We start from the raw sequence: 22,876 nt of genomic DNA, 5'->3' as shown, positions 1-22,876 counted from the left end.
CCATTTTGAGGGACTAATTCAATATCCACGGCACAGTTTACATCCCTGGATCAGGGGGAAGCGGAGGGGAAACACTGTTTTATGATGGAAATAATGGGAACATTCCAAATAAACAGAATTAGTGGTTCCACTCTGTGCTACAAGTGAAGTATCACATCAAGTGGCTGAGTATATCCCCCTACCTTTATGTGCCTTTTATGGAAGAATGCTCATTTGCATTTTCAAATGAGATTGGAAGCAGGGCACATTAATCCCTTACATTCCCAGAGAGAGAAAATGTTTACACTCGACATGTTGCACTGGTTAAAAGTGAAAAAGGTGCACAGTGTGCAACCAAACATCCAATGCTCTAATCCAGGTGCCTCATACATTCAGTCCGACTCTGCTCTCAAAATGACCCAGATTCCAAGCAGGACCCTGCTGAAAAGAAGAGCAACTTTATGCCAAGTCTGTAAAGGCAAAGTGGCATTCAGCAAAATAAACTACATTTATGATAAAGCTACTACCGCCAGACATATTCCTTCAATATAACAGGCAGATATACAGCCAAAAGGTCATATATTGTGATTGCTCCTGTGCAATGATTAAAAGAAGGCGGAGGCTGTGGCACCTCTGAACTCATGGCAGACAGTTAAACTCTCTAACCTCACCATGGCAGGCCTTTGCTACATTTTTACCTCTTCAGTCTCTGCCACCGGTGCCTGTGTGGGTTAAACTTGAACTGACAATAGCATGCCACCTTTCTCTTCCTGTGATTTTTCTGTATACATGTTAAGAACTAGAACAGAGAATCCCGCCTGACAAGACTACTCCACTAAAACAGCTGTCTAAGACAAAAACAATCTCCTTCCTGGTGAGCATTTTAGCACTGTACAAGAAAAAAATCCCAGTCCATGTATGAACTCAAACACTTAACACACATAACATATACAGATATCACAATATAACATGAAGTCTAAGACAGTATTTAGTCTCATATCACCATAATACTATAACATGTATATATTGCCCAGTCCTAGGTTGATCAGGGCCAATGTGGGCATTCAAAAGTTTTCTCACCATTCCTCTCGAACCACTACTTCATTGGTAAAATGATCCCACCAAGCACCGGTTCTTACTGGCCTCACCCAAATCAGATGCACCCTGTAGGGTTGGTAGTTCAGCTGGAAAAGCGACTGTTGCAAATCACTCGAATATCAGCTTTCCCCTGCACATGTAGGCAGTAGCAGCATTATAGAAAGCAGAATTTAACTGCACAACAGCTGCTGGCATGGACAATAAGGTTCGCAACACCAAACTAAATCAAAGTCAACCGTGTTTATGGTTTTTAGGGCTATAAAAAATGCTGGAGTAGTGTGGACACTAGGCATAACCATAGAACAAGTTATGGGGTTATAAAACAAAAACATACTAGTGTTGATGTAGCCTACGTTGGTCTGAGGTCGGGATGGCCCAGTAGCACACTTGGCAGTGATTATTCCTCATGTACTAAGGATGTGTCCTTACCACTGTGGTCCTTTGCTGCATACTGTCCCCTCTCTCTCTTCCCACTTTTCCTGTCTTACTTCACCTGTACTATCCAATGAAGCCAAAAAGTTGGTCTGGGGTGTCTCAGACTTCCCATTCAGGTAATGCAGTGACACCCAGACAAACAAACTAAGGAGGGAATTCATTGTGTCAAGGGAGCAAAGAACGGAAGGTAATTACATTTCCATTAATCAGAAGCATCCTCCTTTGTGGTAAATCTGATTTTTTCCCCCGAGTCTCAAAGAGGAAAGAATTAACAACAGTCAGGAAGAATTAACAGCAAGGTGATTAACAGTCTACACCTGAATGTTCTCGTGCCACAGAGAGGAAGCAGCTTATCTGCGATACAGATAAACAAAGGTGTCTCATGACTGATTGTGACATCCATATTACTGCTGTCAGTCTTCAACTGTGGTTCCATAGGCTCAACTGCCGAACCACAAATACACAGGAAATTACATCATTTCCATCAGGCACCAAATGCATTTGTGTTTCACCTCTCTCTCAACACCATCACTCTTATTTTCACACTGGCTGGTCTCTCTTTATCTCTCATTATAAGTGAGGTTGTAAATAAAATGACAACTGTATGTCAAAAATAACATTAAATCAGATTATCAGTCTGAAAAAGACATTGGTTCACTTAAGTCCAACCTGCGTTCAACCTTGGTTGGGAGGAACATTTGATGACATATGTCGACTGATTCAGGTCGACTTACTGTATGTGGGTATAGCCCAACTGTTTCGGCTGTAAAGTGGTATTTTAAATAAATTTAGTCTATAGACATGCAGACTTGCTGAGGATGACATTACAAACTACTATCTTCCTTTGTCTGGGTTTACTTCTTTTGTGCAGAAAGAAACTAAACACAGACAAAACAGGATTAAACATTTTTCACCATTTTCTGACATTTCTAAGACCAAAACATTAAACGAGTAATCGAGAAAATAACCGGCAGATTTGACAAGAGTGAAAATAACTGTCAGTTGCAGTCCTATTTAAAAATGCAGCCATTAAGGTTCATTTAATCACATTCTGTTATTATTGGATCATGTTTGAACTGGGAGACAATACTGCAATGGGAGCAAATCTACTTGTGGCAATTTGACTGCTCCAGATGTAGAAATATTACCACTTGAATTTCATATTGGCATAATGTGTGAACAGGACTATTACATTCAGTGCTTAAATTAAACATTTTTGATCACCAGCCAGAATGGGAACAAGATTTCCAAGACACTCTTAGCTTTAAACAGCCAAAACCAGATTATAAACCACTAGACTACATCTTTTCAACCTATTTTACACTATGTACAATAACTCATCTCCCAGTATCTTGGGGACTGGCTGGACATTAAAGACATGAATCATTTGAATTGCACGTATCCAGGATTAGCTTACTGGAGGTAAATTAGCCTTTACTCTACTTGATGACTACAAAACCAGTAAAGACAACAGGACTGCTGAGGAAAACCTGTCAACAAGGAAAACTACTGTATATCAGATAGAGATCTTCCTCATGATTTAGATTACCTGCCAAGCAAATACAATAACAACTGATAACCAGGGTGTGCTCAATATGCAAAACCTTAAAAACACACACAACAGAGTTAATGGGGAGTGGAGGAAACAAATACGATCCTGCTTGGTTAGCTAGCCTGTGTGTTACAGCTCACGTTACTGTCAGTTATTTAATACGTCATTTTTGAAGCAATATAATCTGGACATTGTTCTTTATTGCACATTCAAAAACAACTAATTTATTTATCTTGGCTCATAATATTTTAAAACCATGCACGACGAAATGGTTCAACGATATTAGATGACAGAAACGACAAATGCTAAATAAATAAAAAATGACAGATAGCGTCGCTGACAACCCCAACAAAGTGGAAGTGCTGCAGGTTAGCTAGCTGAGGGGTGACTACAAGATTTCGTACTAACACACGAATGTGGTTTTCAAGAATAAAGTGGATATTTTCTACATTCGTTGATATCAACGTTAACTTATTACGGTCGCTGAGTGGACACCACAGCTCAATATACCCATATACACTTGACCCCAATTTACATCATCGCAGCTAAACCAGACAGCACTACCAGTTTAGCTACAGAGCTAACGTCGTATGACTGTAAGGATTAAGCGTTAACGTTACTTTTTCCATTACAGCCTCAAACACACAGCTTACAGTCTTGTTTACTAGCTGCGCGGCGTCGCCCCCACGGAAGGCACCACCTAGCTTAACGTTTACATTAACACGAACATCTGCCCAGCGTTTACTTGCTATGCAGCAGGAGGAGGGGGCTAGCGTTAGCACCCTTAGCATCGTTAGCTACCTGCCACCCCCCACCGGTGGTGTTGCAGGGGGCATCGGAGTTTCCCAAAAAGCACGGCAAAACCACGCGGCCACCCACACGCAGGCGGGTGTTATATGTTTACTGTGTGTTCGTGTGTGTGTGCGAAGGCGTGAAGCCCGAGGACCATACCTCGGGATGGAGAATAGGGACGCAGCCAGCTTCTTTCTCATATTCCTCCATAGCGTCGGCCATCTTGGTGGTGATGTTCGCTGAGCATTGTGGGAAACGAGAGGCTGTGTAGGGGGGAAACAAAAAGAGGAGGAGGAGAGAGGAGCTGTCAAAACACACGGATGAAGGACAGGCCAGATGACACAGAAGGTCACATTATCATATTATAGAAAGTGACTAGAGGGTACTAATGTAAATAAAAAGACATATTAATAAATACATCAACAAGGCATTATTATTCCTGCTAACACTACAGTTCCTCTGAGGATTTATGTAACAGTATCACGCTGTGGGCTATTACATATCAAGAGTAAATAGAAAAGATACATCCCCCAGGCTTTCTTAAGCCTTGTATCACAACCCCAAAACCCACATAAGGTGTCCATTATAAGGCACAGGGTTTAACACGAGGCTGTTTTTCATATTACAGAAAACAAAATGTGTTTTTATTCCACTCCCCCTAAGCCTAAGCAGGTTTTGAGTGAGGTTAGGTGTCACTAACACTATCTTGTCATTATAACAAATTAGAAATATTAGCATCCGCCACGCCTTGATTTCCCACAGGGCAAATGGAGCCGCTACACTGATCATCATTGAGAACTGATAAAGGTATACACATTGCACTGAGGATACCTGTAGGAGGCAGGGTGTATTGAAAACTGCACAGAGGGCAAGAGAGGGGTCAAAGGGGCCCTTAGTACAGTTTGGAGGTTAACCAACTATTTTTTTTTTTTTTTACAAGAGCATCTTTAACCAGACCGACTCTACAGTAAATGGTAAAAGTGTACGTCCTCTGTTTTTTAGGTTTATTGTGTAATCTTAATTTCATTCTGCCTTATGATCGTTCCAGAAACATGCTGATATTATTTGCAAGCAAAAACTTAAAACCAAATGGAACATCAAAATGTGTTGCTCCTACTACATTATTTAGACTGCAAATATAGTTAATTTACACATACTACTACTTACTACGCATGACAATTTCCAGCATTAGTGGCTGTGTGATCTAATCAATTCTGCTTGAGAGAATTAGGCCAAGATCTCCCTTTCAGACTGAGAGATTTACATCAGAACTGTAATCTGATTCCACTTATTTGATTTGTAGTTTGAGTAATTATGTTTCTTCCGGAAACCTTTCAAACAGAAACATCATTTAGTTATTATGACAGCATTTATGTATGTATTTATTTGTTTGTTTGTTTTTATTTGTCTCTGATCTGGAAATCTTCAGAGCAACTGCATGAGTTGTTAAATGCATTTTAATGCAGCTATTATACAAGTATGAGTATCCTAAATGTACTAATTAGATATGCATAACACATAATGTAAGTGTGTATGGTAAAGTCATTATTGATTGTGTTGGATTAAAGCAAATATTTTGGGACAAATTGTTGCCATATATAAATATTTCTTATATTCACATCAGAAGACATTCACTCTTGCTCACGAACAGCATGTAGGTGATCATGGGACAACCAAACTCTCCAAAGAAACTGAAGACCGATTCAATTATTCAAGGTGAGACAAAAGCTCCACAAGCCTGGGTTAAGTCGAGGATGCAGGAGGTCTTTAAATGGATAATTCAAGCACTCAATACAAACAAACAAAAAACACAAAGACAAACAAAACAGGACAATTTGAAAAAATAAATATCCATTTTTTTTAATAAGAATATAGAACAGATTAGAATAATCCGACTCAGAAATACTTAGTGAACCCAGAGGGGGGATTTGGTTTATGTTACAGTTTCTCATTCTAGAACAGAAATGTCAGGGTGTGGAGGAATTATAAGAAAACATACAATAGAGAAAAGATAATGACAAATAAGAATGTATAACTAAAAATGTATAAAATATAAAATAAAAATGGTAAAATATGGGCATTGAATGATATGAGACAACTATATATGTAGTTATAAAAAGAAATATTTAAAGGCCCATTCCTCAGAATACTAAAAATAGAAATATGAGAAGACTCATACTATACTTTAACTACAGTGTGGATAATACTGAGTAATACTGAAACAGGTAAATGTATTCAGTCATGATGAAACCTCTATAATTACAGACATGGAGTACTGTGACTTAATGATATCTGACATTTCATAAAACCATAAATAACAATGGAAAACACGAACATTGCACTTACTCATTTGTGCCTGTAGATGTCCTCCATGTCTCATCGCACATATCTCTACTAAACCTCCATCAGCCACTGGATGTCACTCTGTAGCCAAGCATGCATGAATGCATCTCACAGACTGGAAACAGCTGTAATAATCCTGTACAGTTTATAAATGTTTTACAGTGTGCATCACATATTATCATAGGAGCACATACAAATACCTCTATATAAAAGTACTTCCATGATAAAATCATTCCAGACACACCTAAAAGCCTATTATAGTGCGTCTACATGAGTGACTCAGAGGCATCCTTCACATGGTATTAATGTGATGTTACATAATCATTCATAATTATTTCCACCACATCATCAACAAGTATAATTTTAGAACAAATATGTATTTATCACGCTTAATACTGACTGTACTTAACATGTGTATGGCATACATGAAGGGGGTGATCATCAGCTCCTTGAAAGGACATGTTTCATAACTATGTATGACGTGAAATACATAAATGATCTCTGTTGAAGATCAGACGGGTTCAGCTCGACTGATTTTGAGAGCAACAAGAAGATTGATCACGTGCTTGATGCCCTGTCCAGCCAGGCAAATCAGATGATCACCGAGCACAAACAAGGGAGGAAGTCTCGTCATGAGTCAAGTTACCCCGTCAGAAATCAGAGACAGGATATTGAGTGTCTGGCCTTCAAAATAAAGTCAGACAAACTACTCTCACTATTAATACTACCACCAATTTCAGCAACAATGCACTTTATTCTAAATCATAAAGGTAACTGCAGGAAGAAAAATAATTACTACCAGAAAGGGAGAACATTTTTATAAATGGTGTCAAAACACTACATTCGTTAAGCCCAACAACAGTAATGTATATATGCAGCATGAAAACTCAAGAGGAAGCAATACTTGTGTAGTAAGAAACAATGCTTGAAAAAACAATGCTCACTAAAATCAAAGCGGTCATCAGAGTTTAAGATGCGGTGTTAAGTATATTTTTCCAAAATGCCTGGCAAAAGTTTTCTTTGCCATATTTCATATACATGTTTTACATATTTACTTCTATGTGTGCAAATAAATGTCTAAGTGTGGGTCTAACCTTTAGAGTATTTTGGGTGTTGCCACAAGAAGAAAATATTTATCTTTTTACATAACTATTTTTGAATCATTTAGAATTTAAAGGTGCAATTTGTCAGAATATTTAAGACATTATTAAAAAAACAGAAAAGCTCCTGAGCTAAGGGTGTAAATAAGACCAACACTGCTCGAAGCTGGCCTGCTAATTAATTAACCAGTTCTTACATACTGCACCTTTAAGACTTTATTGTCTATTTAAGACTATTACAATAAAAGACAAGCAGGAAAGGTGTGCAAACAATTTTAATGCAATTCAATTACAAGAAAAAAAACATTAAAGTAAATTATATTTGATTAAAAGCCAGCTATTTTGTGAAAAGGAGAAACATGTACAGCCTTTAAATTTAATGTTTGTGGCTTTTAGTTTGAAAATTGTAACAGGAAGTATGTTTAAATCCGGCTGACTCTACCTTAGACCACTCAAACCCATGACAAATCGTGCAGGCGGGCTAGTGGCTAACAAGTTGACTGAATAATGGTATTATATAGATAGTAGAAAGCATACCACTAATTGTAAAGTTAATTTTTAACTATCCAAACTTTACTGTTGGACCGACATGACGCCGCTGAGCTGAGGAGCACGCGAGCCATCGCCGGCAGGACCAGTGAATACGCAGAAATAACATTAAAACGTCGTCAGCTAACAGTTAGCAGACAGACCAACGTCCCCGAGGACTGACTGAATATTTACAGCCAGCAGTTTCCTTCCGTTAACCACTAGGACAACCTACCGGGAGACCCCCAGCGAAGCAGCGAAGGTTAGTGCCACGCAAACACCACAACGGAAACACAAGATAACACATGCTAATGCTGATTAAACGCGGCTAGCTTAATTGCTAAATCGCTGTGTGTGTATGTTCTGTGGCGAGTTGACAGCCGTGACTCTGCAGTCGGCCAGTGCGTACTATTATGTAATGAACCAGGGTTAGCGATAGCTGAGTAGCAGCTTCTCCATCTCCACACGCTCCCCTTACGTCTTTGCATCGGTCTCAAGTCATACTCCAGTGTGAACATTTTGAGGAATAGCCGTCAGTGTAACACTAGCTTGTTTGCAGTCGTGAGTTTAGGACGCGGTGTGCTTTACGCAGCGAAGTGGTGAGTGGCGAAGCATGCTTCATTTTAATTTCTGCTGTGGATTTTGAAATCAGTCTCCTATTGGTGTTCTATTTAAAGAAAATGTTGCTCCTTTTCATTACCTGACCTCCCCTGCTGTCTACATATTAACCCTCCTGCATCCTCCTCAAACATATGATCCTGCTGCAGTGTTGCATGTCTGCTGCCTCCTCAGCCCCGGTGCTCAGTTACCACTTTCACCTGGAAGGAGCCAGGGGCAGAAACAGGAGACTGACCGGCAGCAAGAACTGTTGTAATTGTGTCAGACAACTGATGCATCCGGCACATCCTGGCCTGTAATCAGATATCTGATATCAGCCTGTCATGTTACCAACCTGAGTTTTCATGGAGCTTCCTACCTCCTGCCTGCTTGAATTTGATTTATGTACTTAGGTAGATGCCAAATGAGGTTTTACAGTTGAAAGCTAATTCTTTATTGAAGCCAAAAATCGATTCTTCCATCCTTTGAGGAGACGTGAGAAGCTTGAAATCGTGACAGAAGCAGCAAGTGCAAATCATGTCTTTCGGTCATGAAAATGGTCATATTTAAAGACACTGAATAATGTATTTACATTGTTAACATGGGTCAACAACTCTGACCTTGGGTTTTAATAACAACTGCATATAATAGATCATAGGAATTAAAGGATAAGTTTATCCAAAAATGAAAAATTGAATCATTATCTACTCACCGCCGTGCTGATGGATAGTTGGGTGAAGTCTCGTAGTCCACAAAACATTTCTGGAGCTTGTCAACAAAACAGTGTTGCAGCTTTCTCACAAACAACTGAAGTAGATGGGGGCTTCTTTTAAAATGTAAAAGAAGCCCCCCCAAACATGGCTCCATACAGCTCATCCGGCGTAATTCAAGTCTCCGGAAGCCTTGATATCCCAAATGAATTTGAAAAGATCTTATTTTCAACTTTGACGCACGGTCGTGCTGGTGCACCCACTTCAAACTCGGTGCTCACTAATACTTGTAGCTTAGCAACTGCAGTGATGATTTTCGCTTTAAAGAGGATGTTAATAGTCTTGTCAAAACAATTTGGGATCTTTGGGCCTCTGACACTTGGATAATTATTTCTTACTTATTATTATATTCATAATTTATTATGCACACCCTTTTTTAAGCAACATCTTCACTGTAGCTGCTAAGCTAAAAGTGTTAACATGCACCCCATCTGAAGAGGGTGCGTGAGCTTGACTGCACGCTGAGGAGTAAATTATGTCTTTTCAAATTAATTTGGGATCTCAAGGCTTGAGCTGTACGGAGTCATTTTCAGTTTTTTAAATTTTTAAATTTTATTTTGTAAAACAAGTCCCCATCTACGTCAGCTGGTTAGCAGAATGCTGCAGCACTGTTTTGCTGTGAAGCTCCAGAAACTTTCCTTCAGCATGGGGGTGAGTAGATGAAGACTGAATTTTCATTTTTGGGTGAACTTCTTTAAGCTAAATTGAAATTGACCGCAGGTGATTTGAGTCAATGATGCAAACGCCAGTCAGTTTATTATTCTGTGTACCTGTGCCAACTCAGGCTCTACCACTCACATACTGTATTTCCATGTTTTCCATTCTCTTGCTTATTTGCATGTAAATCCCAGACTTTCCATGCCAAACAGCTGAGGTGAGGCTCGCAATCCAGGGTCAAAAGAGCGACCTGCTTATTTGCCAGCCAAATGGAGTTTCCATTCTGACGTCCTTGAACTGCAGCTTGTTGCCTGCACACTGCTCTGGTAGACTCACGCTGCTCTAAATTTGAGGAGCACCAGCATTGTTTTTAATACTGACAAGCAAAGGAAACAATTTTTGCAAAAATTGTGTCATATGAATTCTTTAGTAACACACTACAGAGCACTTTGACTGCTTTTAAACAAAATGAATATTGAGTAACAACTTGCCAGTTTCTGAGTCAAAATCTTTTGTTTGCAGAAAAATAGTTTTTTCTTTAGTGTAACCTATTAGAAATCCTTAATGGAGAACTATGTCCATGGAAAACAGGGCTTTTGTGGAACATTTACCTTGAGACGCACAGTTATGTTAATGAAGCTGATTAATTATGCCAAGTGCTGAACAAGAGGAGAGGCTGTTCCTTTGGATACTTGCCATTTAACAAGGCCTGGTCTGCACAAAGCTTTTTAAGTGGCTGCTATATTCCTGTATTATATGAATAATTATTTCAATAAATTAGGTAAATTAGATGCATGCATACATTTCTAAGTATGGATAAATCAATCTTTTGGTTTTGGGACAGAATACTGTACATCCACATGTACGTCTACACTTGTTAGAGTCAAAAGGTGAAGTCTTGTGTCCACAGTTGCTTTCATTTGCATTTTATTGTTTTATCTGTGTGCAGGAGAAATCGTATAATGAGGGTTAAACAGGTAGAACAAAATGGCCAGCAGGTTTGACTGTTTTTTTATTTATTTTTCCAGTAATGGTTTGCTGAGCATGAAAGCTCTTTATCAACACCACCTTGTTCTGCTTATACTTTCTACACCCTTCCTGTTATGAAAAAAACAGAGAACAATGTATCAAGGGAGGTTTACATTGTGCTTTGACTCTGACTATATTATGTTTCATTATAATCAGTGTTGCACGATTAATCAAACAATAATTGAGTTTGCAATATTGTGACATGCAATGTCAAATAGGCTGCAATATTTTGATACAGAATGATAAAGAAGTACTATAGTGCTGCAGGGATGACGTAGCCAGTAAATCTTATTCTCCAGATGTAATAAGATCAAAGCATGTTCAAAGGTGATTTATTTGTCATTACGGGGGGTTTGCATAATCACATGAAAGATTGTAAACTCTTTCATGCTACACAAACATTAAAAATATATACAGTTATTTGTATACATATATACATAAACATATACATTTTTTACATTTGCATCCGGGTTAATATTAACAGCAGCAACAGGATGGTGATGATAATGTGGTTGCTGTCATGTTTAAATTTTGACATCTGATAACCACTGTTCGTCAACATTGACTGCGTTTGAGCACCAAGCATTATTGATGTAAACAGAGTCCACCTCTTCTCATCTTGCACGCTGTTGGTCTGCCCGTTGAGTGCAACAGCTTTGGCCAGGATGTTGTGGTGGAGACAGGTCTCTGTAAAGATGTGGTCTGTGATTTCCCATTGTTTGGCCAGCCTGAGTCCATTTTGTACATTTAATTTCCCTGCGACCGGACATTACCCAGAAGCAGAGCAGACTCTGACATACTCGGATTGGATGGTCGAAAGATGCCATGGGCAGTTGTTGTTTCAATAATTTGAAGACTTCTATTTTTGACATTAAATGAATGAAAAATTAGAAAAATGAATCCGTTACAGGGAAATGGGCATCTGCAGACCGTAGCACATGACTGTGACTGTGACTGTGAACTTGACTGTTTGTCACCCTTGCAAAATGTCATATCCTGGAAAATGTACTGGGATAGAAACTATTCTGTTATGAAACTCAATACTTTTGTACAGTGACAACAACATTTCTCAGGGACGTTGGAAGGGTGAACTGTTTGCTTTCTTGGTGAAGTCTGCATTTTGATTTGTGCTTTCTGATGTTAAATTATTTTATACAACAGCGGTTCCATGGTGATGTATTCACAGCCTTTTTCTAGACAAATATATATTTTTAATCAGAACGTGCTTTAAAAATTGCTGAAACCGTGAAACTGATCTTCATGTTTATAGATGAGTATAGAAAGAGCACAGTTAGTGCTTATCTCAGCTGATACCAGTAGAGCTATATGCCTTGTGTAGTAAAGTATGCGTTTAGTCCTTAATCACAGTTACAGTCGTTAAAGGGCTTCACAGCAGCCACATTATGAAACAATAAAACAGCCCCTTCATCTCGAGTCCCTCACTGAGCAAATATTCACCTGTCAGCAAGTCCCATAGCAGCCTCGCCTGTGTCTGCCTCCAGACTCTAACACCATTAGGAGCTATAACAAATGCTGTGCTCCTCATGAAGTTATTGAAATGCCAAGGCCAGAGCATCAGCGCGGCATAATCTTCCCAGCTGGGACACTGAGGCCACTGGCTGTGGTTTGGCTGATTGGATGCATTCGCTCTGACAAATGCCAGATGTGCTCGATGTGAGATAGTTGCCTCTCACTTCTTGTCAGTGTGGATTTATCCAACAGCAGCACACAAATCAGGTTACATTTCAGGCCGCTTAGTTCAACAGCCTTTATTACCATCCACAAGAGCGTTAGCTGAGGCTTACCAATGAAAACAGCTGCTTTTATTCCAATGAAATCAGTTTATTGTGTACCTTTCATTTCATTGCCTCAGCCTTCATTATTCCGAGAAGCTCGACTCCCCTTGGCTGCCATACATCAAACAAAACTGAACAAACACGCCTTTAATTTGCACCTGTCTCCAGGGATAAAAGCTTTAGTTGTAGTTAAGTGTGTTTCTTGTGTCAGCCTTGTACCAGGTCCACTGCTGAGCAGGATTTGTTATTTGATAAAGGGAATGTGGGCGTGTGAAGCCCTTTATGAATGTCCCAGCCCATTAACTTCAGTGTCCACCCTCGTCAGGCCCCCAGAGCATCGCTTCAGAGACGGGGGAACCTGTATTACTGCCCACCTGAACTGCAGCTTCCTTCAATATTACAGGAAATTCTGTTGGTTTCAACGTTACAAAGAAACAGCTTTAGTAGAAATGCACTGAATGTGAAATTCAGGGCCAATGCCAATGTTTAAAACAACGTTTTGGCAAATAGCTGGTGCCAATACTGATGTGTTTTTGTTGTTGTTTATTTTATTTTAGTTATTTATTTGACCTTTATTGTTAGGGAAAAATAACTGAACTATTTATAAAAAAATAACTTTTTTAGAGTCATTCAGCCCTTCAGTTTACCATCTTTGAAAGAGCACAAATTAGTACAAATTTATAAAACGACCTCTAATATAACCTTGTTTCACATGAAAAATAATTAGTTTTTTTTTAAGGTGCCGCTTCAAAAGCATTTCTAGGCAGCTATACAAGTACCCACTCAATTAAGAATTTTTCAGTATTTTCTTACAAGGGCCTTACTGGCAGGGATGGCATAAGCCAGTAGCACACTCTAGCAGTAGAGTGTGCCTGTGCAAAATTGATGTGACACATCAGATAAACATCCACCACTGCAATCTGTGAATGTTATCATATGTGCTGATAGGGCGATAGCAGTCAACATGGCGAATATCGGCCGATACTGATGTTGGACCTATATTTAAGTGCATCCCCAGGTTTAGATGCAGCATTTGCTGAGAATCCCATGTACTGTAGATTTAAAGCATAATTTCTCTAGTTTTGTATGTTTCAGAAAAGACTCTATGTCTTAAGGAAACATCACAAACTGGCATTGTTTGTGCATGGCCCAGGACAGGAAGGCTCACAGGAAGGGTGATTAAAACCTCCCAGAACATCACTGGCACCCATCTACAGAGCATCAGTGATATCGAGACTACAACTTGCATTTTGCTGTGCAACCCACTGAAGTGAAACGGACAATTAAATTAACCATGAAACTTGAACCTCACTAGGTGACAAATTGAGAATTAAATCATGTCAGATGTGTGTCATCATGAATGTAGAGATTCAAGGACGAAAGCTTTGATATACTGAGTAAGTTGAACCATTACATAATAGCTGGCTTGTGGATTTTGTTAGAAACTCAAAGCAGATTAGCAGTGAGTCCCAGTTTTAATTGGAAAACATTTAGATGACTTCCCTAAAATGGCCTCACTCATCTGTCACCTCAAATGTGTATACAGAGTAGTTAAGGGCGCATTCACACCAACAGCAGTTGGTGCGCACTAAACAGTCCATTCGAACCAAAAGCTCTTAGTTCGATTCGTTTTCGTCGGTGTAAAAGCATCAATCGCACTCGGGTGCGCACTAAATCAAGCGGACCGAGACCTCCAAAAAGGGGTGGTCTCGGTCCGCTTGATTCCGCACCAAAGGTTGGCATTTGGTGCGGTCCCTCTGGTGAGAACGCGAACCTGGACCAACTCAGGTATAAACGAAATGTATACACAGCACAACAGAGTATACAGCCTAGAAATCTAGACCCTAGCGGTCTGGCTTGTCAGGCTATAGCCTACCTTGTGGGTCTTTGGAAAGGTGCTTGTCTCATCATCACCATGACAGCACTTGTGAAAATAGCGCGTCTCCTCTCCCTGAAATGACGCGCTATACGTCTTCGGCGAATCCAGTACATCCGCAGATTGTTCTCCAGTCGCAGCCGCAACTCATTCTGAAATTGGATATTTTGCCAGAAATGGCTGATATTGACAATATAAAAAGCAAGGACCAGCGCAAGTAACAGTGTACGAACTTGTCGCTCCATTGGCCAAATTGGCGCTTATTTCTACCGGAAGATGATGAAACGTCATTCAGACCAATTTTGGTCCGTTTGCATGTGTGAACGCGGACCACACCGCAGTCTGTATGCTACAATGTAACAATTTTACTGCCTGGTGCGGACCAAATAATCGAACTAGCGGTGTGAAAGCGTCCTAAGAGTATTACCCATCCTACAGAGCAGCTACATTACAATGTACACAGACCCAATATTAATTTCCAAACTTGTCATCCCTCTCCTCCCTGACTTCAGACTGTAAGTGCTGAACTTACTGACTGTACGTCTCTATTTTAACCTACAGGTTAGAATTCCAAAAAGTCTTATTTTTTCAACAATATTACAACGTAATGTAAAGTAGCTATAATAAAAATAATGATTTACTCTCTCCATTGAAAACAATGAAAAATGATCTGTTCCTTTGCCCTTTGGTTTAATAATCATGACCTGAGATTTCCTCTTTAGTAATATGAATCTGGCCTTTGCTGCATGAGTGACATCACAGCCACCAGACATGCAGAAGACACCACTTCCAGTCCACATCAACAAAACATTGTATCTGAGCTAATGAGATGACTCATGAAAGCATGGCTGGAACTGTGGGTGTATCCTCTGACCACACCTATGATTGTATAGAGAGCATTCAGCTGCACCACAGAATATCTACAACAGGAGACAAAGAAACAAACAAACATCCTGGATTAAACATTGGCATATGGTGCAAATGATTACCAGTGCACCATGTTTTAACATGAGACATTAAAGCAGAGTTGAGTTGACAACACTCCACTGTTGCAGCTTACTGAAAGGATCAGCAAAAAATGTCCTTGGGTCCTTTGAACACGATGGAAACAAAGACACAGCATTTTCCTTTGCTCCATTACTGTACCTAATGCACCCTGGGCAGTGAGTTTTGAAGGTGTTTTTAGGTGTAGTGGTTGTAAATATTTTCAGGCAGGAACAAAGTGTAGTAAACAAAAAGAAAAAGTACCTCAAAGGGATCTTTGATCAGAAATGTCAGACTGGATATTAGGGATGTCCCGATCAGGTTTTTTTTACCCCGATCCGAGTCATTTAATATTTAGTATCTGCCGATACCGAGTCCCGATCCGATACTTAGCCCTAACTAATATTTTCCTAGATAATACAGCTGCATTAAGAAAAAAAACACCTGCATCCAAGCTGTTCTTAATAGCTTTTTTTATTTTGTTGAAACAAAGTAAATACTTTCATATGGCTCTTTCTTATTCTGCATATCCTATTGCAACATTGGTTTTCATTAGTTTTTTTTATTTATTTTTTTTAACAAAAACAACAAGTAAACAAAGTCAGTAACTAAACCCTGATCCTCTACCACAGAGGTGGGCTGGTTATCCAGAGCGATGAATTCAGTGACCTTCTCTGTAATATTTGTGGCCATGTCGCTGACTCGAGGATATTTCTCTTTCCTTTTGAAAGTATCCACGAGTGTTTGTTGCTTCGGTGCCTTTGCCTGTATTGCTTGAGTGAACTCATGTTTTTGTTTATGTGCCGTATCAAATGTGTAGTATTAAATGCAGCTCTTTTGTTACCAGCTCGCGAAACGGTCGTATTGCAGATGTTACGTGTTGCCGTTGGACTGCTTTCGCTTTCACTTTCTAATTTGAAATATTTCCACACTGCAGACATTTTATCCACAGGTTCTCCAGACTAACGTTACGAGCACGACTGCATTCTGCCGCAAATTGTGGTCCGTTGACGACAGCTGATGTAAAAATAATCGGGCTTGGGTCCACGTTCAAAATTGCCGATCCCGATCAGTGAAAAAATGCCCATATCGGCCCCGATCCCGCAATCGGGATCGGGACATCCCTACTTGATATTCTGGTGAATTAACAAGTTGCTGGTTCTCAGTGCTCTTGATGTTTTTGTTACATTCCCAGTTGGTTGTTACGTCCCCATTTTCACAGCTTTTCTTTGTCTTTCTATTTTAAAGTTACAATGTGCACAAAATTGACAGAACTTTTCAAACATTCAAAAAATGAACTCACATTATCAACAAAATGTGAAGAAACAACAGTGTTGACGTTATGTCAAAGACGTCTATGTATTGTGTTGCAGAGAGATCTACTGAAGTAAGCATGCTAACCTAGTCCCGGCCCATCCGGTCTGTAACACCACTTTGTACCGCAAGAGGTGATAGTTTGATAGTCCCTGTAGTAGCAGCTGGGAGATGTATGTGAGTGGTTCACAAGCTCTCTTAGCTATTAGTGTAACAAATCAACAAAATAAATTCACAAAATGTCAAGAAAGTAAATGTTTTACATCTATTTTCCTTACTAAACAGATAATACAACCGTATTCCTTCTGAATTTAACTTTCTAGTTGCTACAGCCAAAGAAAGCTACAGCATAAAGTACAATGAGAGTCAGTTATTGGTTGTGCTGTCCCCTGTATTTCTGATGCTACATTGGACAGGTACATGTTAACCTTTAAAACACGGTGCAACTGCTATGCATGTCAGACAACGGCAACTGCAAAAGATGATATCATTGACCAGTTTCCCCAAAACACCTGTTATCAGCTGCTTGCATATAGAGCTGCAACTAATGATCTTTTTCATTATCGATTAATCTGCAGATTATTGTCACAACTACTTGATGTGAAAAATGCTCGTCACATTTTCCAAGAACCCAAAGTAACGTCTTCATATTGCTTCTTTTGTCCAACCAACAGTCCAGAACTCTTGGACTCTTCATTTACAATCAGAAATGACAAAGAAAAGAAGCAAATCCTCATATTAAAGAAGCTGTAAACAGCAAATGTTTGACATTTTTGCTTGAAAAATGACTGAAGCCATTAATCGCTTATCAAAATGGCAATTTTCTTTTGATTGACTAATCGATTAATCAACTAATCATTGCAGTTCTGCTTGCTTATAACACTGGGGTGAATCAAGGGAGAATGGTGGCGGCTCCTCTTTTAGGGGCATTTTCTATTCCCACGTTAAAGTTGAGTAGACATAGGGGTGGATACCTCGGTGCTGCAGAGGGGTGTGTGTATGATGAACTGAGATAAAAACAGTCATTCTTATGCATGATAATTACTATGTCAATCATTGTAACAAAGTAATACTCACAAATATTAACAGTAAATGAGTCACTCTTAAATGACTGAATTTCTGACTATTTGCATGACAAACATGTCAGGCTTTGTTGCGAAGCTGAAGGAGTTAAGGAGTGTTTTTACATCCTCTGCTTTCTAGTGTCCTAATTCACTCATTCAGACTCCAGAGTCCTGTGCACAGCTGCAGCACTTTGAGGGATGTACAGTGCATTGTATTTGATGAGCCTGTTTGATACAGAGGGATGTTGATGCTTTGTTATGCTGAGCTCTTGTTCACAGAGAGCGCTCTGTGTTCAGCATGGATACAATTTCATATCACGTCAGAAAGTTAGCACCCCCTGTTATGGTCAACAAACCTGCACCAGCTTTTAGCTTTTGACAGGTATTTATTTCAGGCACAGTGTGCTGTGCATCTCTTCTGTACTGTCTCCAAAAATCACCTCAGGTCCGGCTGAAATAATCCCTTTGGCCTAAGCTGCGGCCGGCTGTCCCTTGCATTATTCACTCAGATTTTCCACTCGGGTGTCACATCTCTCAACTTGCAGAGCTTTCTAAGTAACACATTAAGGTTATTTGGGCCAATCACGACTGACCAGCAAAGTGGGAAGCTGAATGACTAGCAGGCATTTAGTTCCAGTGTTACAAGCAGTTGTAATGCAAGGCTCAGTGTCAGTGGCAGGATAATATTAGTGATTCCCCTGAAGTGCTAGCAAAACCAATGAAAAGAGACCTTAACAACAGAAGTTAATCAAATTGAATGTTTCTGCATCTTTATCTCCATCAAAGACTTCCTCGATCTCTTGGCTGAACATGATTTAAAGAAAAACTTTTCTTTTTGAGATGAGGTGTTTGAGATAAGTTTTATTTTTATCTCTCTTATTTGACTTTTGTGCTGTTCTTATCAACATTTCATCGTTTTCTAAAAATTCCTTTAGCCTTATCACTGCTTAGATAAGCTATCTTTGAAGGGCCGTATCTACACCTTCTGTTCAGGTTAGGCAGGTTTTACTGAGACCGTGGGCGAGGATTGGGTATATAATTGCTGTTATTTGTGGAAAAGAATGCCTCTTTCTTCAACAATGAGATTTTTAACTTTGAAGTATTGTTGGAGAATTAAGCCTTTGGCTATACCCTGCCCTCCATCTCACTTTAAACTAGCAGAATGCACTGAGCGGTCACGCTTACTGCAAAACTGACTCCACATTACAAGTGTTTGGTCTTTGTCACTGGCTTCATTCTCACTAATCCCCTTGAAGATGACTTTTCATTGCAATGGTGTAATCTCCTCATGTGGTCATGACTTTTAGCACCATTCAGCAAGGTCAGACAAGCTCCCACAATCTCTCATTCAAAAGCTCATTTGCATTTGATCTAGGAAAGCGCTAAGGAGGATAGTTCAGATGGAATATGGTTCTTGAAGCTTGGTGACTTAGTGCCTTGTGATAGACTGATTTTATTGATTACTGATTATTTTGATACCAGTATCAATTATTAGTGATCAAGAAAACTGATATACTTATATATATTGTTGCTGTAAAAATGGGAGACTTAGTTTAATCAAGCACTGTATTGTTTGAGCTACTCAAGCACCTCAAAATTGTACCTCAAAATGATCTGCTACTTTATACTTCCAATCCACTACATTTTGGAGGCAAGTATGTACTTTTTTCTCCACTATATGGATAGGATATATTACTTGTAACATGAAGCCAATCAAATAGTGTTGTTGGTGGGATATTGAGTGAGACCCCAGAGACTACAGACTGAGAGAGGAAGCTGCATCAAAGTCAAAGTACATAAAAAGTAGTACAAATTTAAATTTAAATTGATTTTATCAACAAATTGACAGAAAGCAAACAAAAAAACAAAAAAAAACACTGATTCAAATGTTAAATATCGGATCTGATAATGGGTGTTGGCAGCGAGCACAAGCTGATTCAGTAATCAAACAAGTTTTCTGTTAAAAGTATAGTACTTTTTAAGTAAGCAATGTTCACAACAGTAGTCCTGCATTTATGTCAAGAGATGGGGATATATGTGGCTGATAGGTATATGCGTTTTCTGATAATTCGTTGCTGTCTTAGATGAGCCGAGTTGCTGCACCCTGCTCTACAGCCACAGGCAAATGGAAAGGCCAGTCCACCAGCGTCTTCAAGCTCCATACAACTGTGTAATTCAGTTAAATATGATGCATGTATCTGTGGAGGGATAATGGGAGAGAGTGAGAGAGAATGTTGTTTTCTTTCCGTTTAGCAGATTATATTTAGAAGATGTCTTTCCCATCAGTGAGAGGATGTTTGGAATATTAAGGAGTTTTGACGGTGAGTTTCAAAATGACAATTTGATTGATTTTCCAGACAAGATGTTATGTTTGGGGAATTTACAGAATGTTATTTTGCTCAGAAATATAGTTCCATGGATTTTTGAATCGATGGCATTTTGTAGCGTCAAGCCCTTGTCGAAAGTATATGTTTTTCCCCTCAGGGGAACAACACACAAACCAGTAAAGGGACAACATGTTTAGGTCATGGAGGTGCTCTGACTTAATCATGAAAATTTATTTGAAAAGTGATGGAGCATCTATGCCACATGGTAACAGTGGTCAGGAAGGGTGAAGGGCGTGGTTTGCTTAAAAAAAAAAGAAAAAAGACAAAGAAAGCTATAATCCATCAAATTTCTTGTTAATTTGATCAGCTTTACCATCTGAATTTACTGATGCCATGTTTTGTCAAATGTTGTCTTATCAAAACAACCATGGCTATGCAGTGCTATGGTACATGCTTATTGTGTGTGTATGTGTAGGATTTTTGTAAGTGTGTAGTGTACAGTCTTTTCCTGGTATTTCAGACGCACCACCCTCAGCTCTGACCTGCCTATTCTTCCCAACACTCACAGCTGGGTGCTTTTGTCAGCAGCATGTTTCCCTTGCAGCTGAACCAATACACCATACAACACTTTTCAATACAGAAACACATACCTCCTGCATGTGATACACACAAACACACATACCGTACTTAAATCACAGAGACAAGTGAACAGACTGCTTGCAAATGCGAGGTTATGTTTCCTCATGTCCACTCTTCCAAAAGCAGCACCTCTTATGCTGTCCTACTTCATAAGCATGTATGCAAACTACTGCACTTTGTGCCATAAAATGATAATTTGCAGCACTAGAAGCATCCACTGGGGCGGAGTATAGGCGTCAGTGCCTGATAACATCATGTGTCCATAGTGATTCACCACAATAATATGGCAGGTTGGTGTTGAAATGGGACATAAGGGAAAAGATAGGGAGGATTCATTTTGATGTTATGAGATACAAGATATTATGAACTGTGTGTCTGTGATCAGAGGTCTCATGGTGGCTCAGTGAACCTGAATCCACTTAACCAGGAAATTTGACGACTTCACAGTGGGCTCTGGTGAATTTCACTGGACATTTATCATCATTTTGGAAATAATATAGACTGATCTAAAAATGATAATTTTTTGTGGAGGAATGTCCCATATGAATAATTACTGAGCTCTCTCCTGTTTATGTCTATTCTGAACAAAGTCAGGACAAGCTAAGACTTTCTTTCTGCTTAGTAAAATAAGTCATTAAGCACCCCAAAAGGCTAATTGCGCACTATAAAAACTCCCATCACAAATACATAAAAACTCAAAAGTTAGTAGGATACCAGTAGCACAGAACTTATAAAAGCCATATATAGTAAAATGAACACAAAGGAGAGAAGCAGTTTAAAAGATTGAAAGCCAAGTCCTTGTGTTTGGTGATTCCCACTGTACCAAAGTGGTTTTGCTTTGTTAAAGGGACTTTCAGGCAGGTCACAGCTAGATGCCCTTTTAAAGGTTAAAATAGCATCTAAGTTCTGGGTTTCCCCCCAGGAAATAGGTCAGCAGATATGGTCAGCACTCACAATTCTTTCATTTTAATTTCTAATACTGAATCAGAAATTCCCTTCAACATGATCTCTAATGCTACAAAACCAGCTGTAAACACAGGCAGTGATACGCTGGATATCATTTAAGCTAGTCCCTACGGAGGATTCTTTTTTCACTAAAAGGTTGCTGAGTGAGTATTGTTGACCTAAAGTCTTGGGTCAGTGTCATTCTTCTTTTTTTCAATAGCACTGTGTGGGTGCATGTCCCTCTAAATAAATGGACAAATGGATTTAGTGAAGAAAAAGAGCCAGTTGGAAGTAACATGAGCTTCAAATGCTAGTATTATTTGCCTTGTGTTCACAGTTACTCTTGGTAACTTAGTGTTGTCACAATACTAACATTTCTAACTTTGATTTAATACTTTGAAAAATATCAATATTCACTTCCATTTTCAGTACCACAGGAAAAAATTGAAACAACACTGAGGACATACAATTTTTAGATTTTTATTAAAAGATAAAGATATTAAGGCTGTAACATCACAAAGAGGTATGACTTTTCTTCTGTTGGCTAGAAGCAGAGAACAGCAGAATGAGTGAACATTAAATATCATACTTGTATTGTACTAGTCTTAAATATTTTCTTTAAATCAGGCCTTTAAAATAATGTGGTTGTCATCCTGCTTTTGGAGAGAGGGGGCAGCGAGAAAATGCAACTGGTACCTGTTTATCAATACTGCAGAAATAAGTATTAAAACATTTTCAAATAAGCAGAATCATATAATGTATTAAAATTAAAATTTTATTTTTGACAATAGCAGTAGCATGTGATGGAGCACCACTTCCTAAAAATATCTTGATTTTTTTAAAGGCCATATTGCACAGGCTTACCTAACATTATATTGTATGTTTCATAAAATTGTTAAATACTTTGAAATGGTTCGCCACGATGTAAACAAGAAGGTTTTTCTGAGAGAAATTATGTGAGTGTGTGTGTGTGTGTGTGTGTGTGTGTGTGTGAGAGGGCTCTGGCGGAGTTGCAGACTTGAATACATTGAGGTCACATCCAGCAGAGAAT

General features: G+C 39.1%; 2 protein-coding genes across 4 annotated transcripts in view; one reads left to right on the top strand and one right to left on the bottom strand.

Moving 5' to 3' along the window:
* The window catches only part of zdhhc17 (zDHHC palmitoyltransferase 17), a 30,747-nt gene extending 26,660 nt beyond the window's left edge, over positions 1-4,087 (bottom strand). Inside the window, exon 1 of the mRNA XM_073480961.1 lies at positions 4,016-4,087. Coding sequence (XP_073337062.1) covers positions 4,016-4,078 — 63 coding nt within the window. The 5' untranslated portion in view covers positions 4,079-4,087. The remainder of the gene's footprint in view (positions 1-4,015) is intronic.
* Positions 4,088-7,831: 3,744 nt separating this feature from the next.
* osbpl8 (oxysterol binding protein-like 8) overlaps positions 7,832-22,876 on the top strand; it is a 98,675-nt gene continuing 83,630 nt past the window's right edge. For 2 of the 3 annotated variants that reach the window (XM_073480370.1, XM_073480368.1), the window contains exon 1: positions 7,832-8,089. The gene's annotated coding sequence lies outside the window, so the exon portion shown is untranslated. Of the gene's footprint in view, positions 8,090-8,361; positions 8,427-22,876 lie in introns of those variants that run through there. The other variant, XM_073480369.1, reaches the window with a different exon arrangement.

This window comes from Pagrus major, chromosome 14 (assembly GCF_040436345.1).
Source record: "Pagrus major chromosome 14, Pma_NU_1.0".
Taxonomy (NCBI): domain Eukaryota; kingdom Metazoa; phylum Chordata; class Actinopteri; order Spariformes; family Sparidae; genus Pagrus; species Pagrus major.
Note: the sequence above shows the minus strand (reverse complement) of the source record. Positions and strands in the feature narration are given on the sequence as shown.